General features: G+C 27.4%; 1 protein-coding gene across 1 annotated transcript in view; it reads right to left on the bottom strand.

Moving 5' to 3' along the window:
* Positions 1-509: 509 nt before the first annotated feature.
* LOC107006757 (probable glycosyltransferase At5g03795) overlaps positions 510-5,586 on the bottom strand; it is a 7,366-nt gene continuing 2,289 nt past the window's right edge. The window contains exons 2-3 of the mRNA XM_015205275.2: positions 1,623-2,193; positions 510-1,121 (exon numbers count right to left, since the gene is read on the bottom strand). Coding sequence (XP_015060761.1) covers positions 638-1,121; positions 1,623-2,193 — 1,055 coding nt within the window. The 3' untranslated portion in view covers positions 510-637. The remainder of the gene's footprint in view (positions 1,122-1,622; positions 2,194-5,586) is intronic.

Here is a 5,586-nt window from a genome sequence, read left to right as displayed (position 1 = left end):
ATTGTTAAAATAAATAAAGTGGTGTGACAATATGTATGTTGTCGTTATTTTCCTCCTTTTTGTCTCTTGTTTTCTCAAAAGTTGACAAAAAAGAACTAAATTTCAAATTGTGGACAAGATCCAAATTTGAAAAGAGTGGAAGAGAGAAAAAGTGAAGGGGTGAGTGGGAGGTGTAAAAGTATAGGATTATCCTTTTTTATCTTTTCATTACTATCGAATTTAAAATTATTTTAATTATATAAGCTTAAATTTTAAGTAATTTCAAATTATTTTAACTATAAATGACTCAAAATGCATTTAAACTATGGAATTTGGTACAATATTGTGTCCTCCATCCATCTTATGAATACAGACAGTTATACATAAGATTATTTTGAGTTAAAAGATTGACGTTGAAAGTATTTGGGGATCATCAATTCAAATAGTTGAGGGGTCATTTTAGACCCTTTTCTGGATCATAAATAAACTATAGCATGACATCTAGTTTGTGCGTGAACACTAGGTAATTAAGGCATATAATAGAGTTCTCCACATAAGCTAAATGTTCTTTGTTAGGTAAAAATAGAACATATACAAATAAAACCAACAATTCATATGAGGAAAAAATGAAATATTGCCCTTGAGAAATAGAATTTGTTCAGTAGAAGTGTCGCAAATGGCTTCGTCGAATCCACAACTCATACATAACCATATGAAAAATATCAAAATCTTTGGAAAATGAGTTCCATAGAAAATGCTTTTTGACCCGCATTACATTGTTTTGAAGCTTCACGTAGTGATTGTAGTCTATTGATTGGAGAATTTGCTTTAGTTTTTGAATATCAAGGGATGAAACAATGACGGAGAAACTTTCCCAATTAAGAATGTCAGCGTATGGGAGATCATAATGGTCAGCCAATATGACTGGAACACAACCGTAGTAAAGAGCGTCACCAATTCGTGCAGTGTTAATCTCAAACCCTTTAGCATGAATGCAGTATTTACTGTTCAATAACGCCTCTGAGTATGGTGTTTTCATGCGGCCGCGGTGCACCATGATCTCTGAATCATTATTCCATGTTTTAACCAGGTTTTCACGTAATCTCGAGTTCATTGCTCCCGCGAAAAAAGCCAACTTTTTCCTGAATTGTGTGGCTAGAAATCATGTTATTTAGAGCAAAATGAGGCATTTTAAAGTTAAATTATAAGTAACAAATGTAGAAATATATCTTTCTTTTTTAGAGTGACGTAAGTCATATAAAGTGGAACCAATGGAATATCTTATTTGCAAGAGTTTAAATATTCTTATAGTTTAAAAAGACTAACTAATTAATTACCTTTCAATATTATGGAGTAAAAAGATATTTACACAAACAATATATAAAATAAAAACTCTTTAATTTTACATGTTTGTGTTTTCCTGGCTACCTAACTAAGAAAGAAAGACTTTTACAAATTAAAAATCTCCTTAGTTAGAACATATAATTTATATATGTTATAATATTACTATGGCTGTATATAGCTAACTAAGCACATATCATAATTGAGAGTAAGTTTACTTAATAAAATAAAACATGGAAGGGCATGATTCTTTTTAGAACGTACTAAAAAGGTGATGAGGGACTAAAATATAATGCACGTACCTCCGCGAAGGAGCATTTGTAGGTGATGGTCCTTTTCTAGGCCAAATTTGAGGAATGGAAGCATCTTTATGAGGAACATAACCAGATAGAAAGTAACTTGAAGAGCAAACAACTTGGATAGCATTCAACTTAACACGAATAGCTTTCTCCATTGATGACCTTCCAATAGAATGACAAGCAACATAGAAATGATCAGCCCCTCCTGACCTATTCCAATAAGGATATTTTTCACTAATCTCATCTACATATTCTTTGACAAAATCTTGGATTCCACCAACCCCTACCCTCTTGTCATTTCTCATGTTTGTTATAGAAAATGGAAGATAAAAAAGATCAGCTTCTTTGGGGTCTTTTGTGATGAAATGACTTTTAAAAAGGGATTTCTTGAAATAACTCTCGCTTGCATAGTTCCCTAATGGTTCATCATCAACTGTTAATAAAATATTTGCAAAAGGATCATCCTTCTTGTGGGGATACACATATATCCTTAAGCTTCTATTCATTTCCTTGTATTCTTCATTGAATACATCCTTGTCATGAAAAATCTCTTTTTTCATCTCAACCTTTTTTTCTGAAACCCAAAAATAATACGTATTATGGTAACTTATATGGTAGTATATTTATACACACATATATATATAACATTTTCCATTTGGTGTATGTATTAATTAATATGATGATCATACACCTGCTGACTAAATATACTAGTATCGACTGGTTGAACAAGTTTGAGGGCTTAAAGTTAAAATTTATAAAGAGATCTTAATTATTTTTACATATGAAATTTTCTAGTTTTTTTATTTGCAAATTCATATATTTTTAGTTGACTAATTTAAATTTTAATAATTACTAAAACAAGAATATGTATAATTATGAAGTAAGCATATGTATCAATACTAACAATTTCTTAATATAAAAATATCATATTATAATTATAAAATATGACTCACAAATTTAATAAATTTATATAATAAAATCAAAATAGCATTACATTGCTTCAATGTATATAATGATTGATAATTGTAATGATTGAAATTTTAAAGAAGAAACATCCAAAGAATTAATTTTGATATTCTCATAAGCAAACTACTCATTATTATTCACAGTATACACAGAAGGTATGAGCTAACAACTCATTAATTATTATTCAAAGAATACAGAAGGTTTGGTTAGACTTCAAAATATTTAATAAAAATAATAGAAGAGAGTAGGGTAAAGGATAATAAAAATGTGGTTTCAATGCTAGTTACTAAGAGGATATGAATGTGCAAACAAAATAAGTACCCACATTAAAAAAAAATTCACAATAATTACTAAAAACAGAAGAAGCTATTTTATTTTTCAATTATTGTAACATCCTACACTAAAACATAAAAAGTTATTTTACTTTCTCATCAGAAGTTTCTTTTTGATAAATAGTATATAAGTATATATTTAAAAAAAAAAAAAAACTATGTACAAAACGCATCTTTAGAAAATTGTAGGACCCAAATTTACTGTTTTAATAACTTTATAATATAGCCGGCCCTTAGTATACCGTTACACGTCATTATAGTTGCTCTATTTTAAAATTTGTCTAGTTTTGGAAAGATCTTTAGCACCACTTTTCTAATCAACTGAGCATAAAAAGAAAAATTCCACTATAACTCTACTTTACAATGGAGTGATAATTATAAGATTGTGTGACCAAAAAAAGTATGAAATAATAATTGGATTAAATATATGATAAAGACAATGATAACACACAGTTCTCATCTTATACTCGAGACTTCCCTGACACTGAGTAAATACTCAAAATCCCTACAAATGCAGCTTAAATTAATGTATAAAATCCGTTCTTATTTTTGATACTTTGTGAAAGTCAAAATTTGCTTTTAATTTTCAGACTTAAAAATTAATTAAAAAAATAACTCTCTCAATCCTTGTAATTTTTAATGTTGAGTTAGCTTTACATTATATCAGGGTCAAGTTCATTCCCATTTAAACTATTTGTCCACGTTCTAATTGGATCTGAGTGTAACGGGGGTGTAGAGTAGGTAAAAGTCTCACATTGATTGTAGAATCGACTGGTGATCTTTTTATATGAACTTGAGCAATCGTCCCCTATAAGCTACCTTTTGTTTTATTAAACTCAAGTGTCATATTTTTACAATCCCAATTTTACATCACATATTTTAAATTTTGAGATTCAAATAAATCAACTTTTAACCTTATACTTTGCATATATATATTTTGAAACGTCAATTATTATGGCGTGTAATACTTTTTATATATTTTTAAAAAATATAAATTTAAAAATTTAATAAATTGAATTCTTAATCAAAAATAAAATATTTAACTGTTAAAAATAAAACATATCACAACAAAATAATATAATGATGTATTAACTTCCAAAAGGTACCTCATGTTGTTAAAAAAATAATTTTCTGAATTGGTGAACTAATATGTTAATGAAGGATGGAGAATATTCTAGGTAGCCGCCCATTCGGTCATACTCAACAGTTGAAAGGAAAAAATAGATGTATGAAAATGATATACTAACTAAGGATTAAATAAAGGCTCAACTCATGGTAGTTTTTTTAAATTTGATACTAATTTTTATTCAAACACTTTAAGTAGGCTTTATTTATTTTATATTAAGTAAAGATATGTTATGACATTTTAACACATTTTTATTAATCAGCTAAAATCATAAAATGCATGTAACACACTTGTGAATGACATGGCATGACGACAAATTAAAAGTTGCATGTGAAATTGAAATGTAAAAATAATAATTTTAAAATAAATTATTCAAAAACAACTAATTTTTTAACAAAAATAAACAAGTAAAATTATCTATTTTCTATCATTCCACCCCACCTTATATCATTCCATCCTTACCCAATCTGCCTTCGATCCCTTTTGTCTTCCCTACTCTATAACCATTTTCTTGATTCTTCTTTCAACTTTTCTTTATTTTAAAAAATCATTAGATTATACGTTTTTTTTAATTAATATAGAAAATTATATAGAATATTCTTCTAGTTTTTTTGAAAAAAAATACGTGTCTTATTCTAAAAAATTTTATTTTTATAAAAAGTTTTCAAAATTAGTGTGATAATTTTTATTTCTTTTTCATATTTTGTAAGTTTTAATCATGAATTTTCACAGGAAAAAGGTGAAATAAGTGGTAGAGTTAAAAAATGAAGTAGAAAAAAAATTCAAAAAAAGATGTAAAAAAAACCTCATATGCTCAAAATGAATGCAATACACACAATATAAACTTAACATAAGATATCTACAATGAACAAAATCTAATTGAGATGTCGAAGTGAAAATTATTATCAAAACTTTACAATAAAAAATAACAGATAAGATGAAGTCCGCCCTGCTGGCTGCTGACCCCCTTCCCCAAACTTAAACTTATCATGTTTATACGTTTTCATTCTTCTCTTACCAATTCAAGAAATTAACAATATGTTATTTCAAATCGTAGAAATTTATCACAATTAAATAATAAAAATAACATGCAAGTATATTTCACTTTCACTGACGTTTTCAATTTATAGACATTACTTTGAGATGGTTTATAATCAAGTACAGCTCATTTGATTACGATTAGAGGTGATAAATGAACGGATTTTGAATTAAATTTAAGTGAGTTAAAAATGTATTAACATAAAATAGGAAATAATTCAATTCACTTATATTTAATATAAATAAAAATAGATTGGATAAGAAATGAATTGGGTAAAATATTAATTTTTTCATATTTTTATGAGTGAATAATAATCTAAATAATTCAACATGAAGAAAATATTTTAATCTTTTTTTAGATAAAATATGTTGAAAATGCTTCATTTAATTTTATTGTATATATAAATTAAAAAAAATACAGGGTTAGGGAGGGGGCTGATAGATGGGCTGGCGGGGGGGAGTGGGGATTGAGGGCAGGGGTGCTAAATAAAATTTTGAAGTTGAA

The sequence above is a fragment of the Solanum pennellii genome, chromosome 12 (assembly GCF_001406875.1).
Source record: "Solanum pennellii chromosome 12, SPENNV200".
Classification (NCBI taxonomy): Eukaryota; Viridiplantae; Streptophyta; class Magnoliopsida; order Solanales; family Solanaceae; genus Solanum; species Solanum pennellii.
Note: the sequence above shows the minus strand (reverse complement) of the source record. Positions and strands in the feature narration are given on the sequence as shown.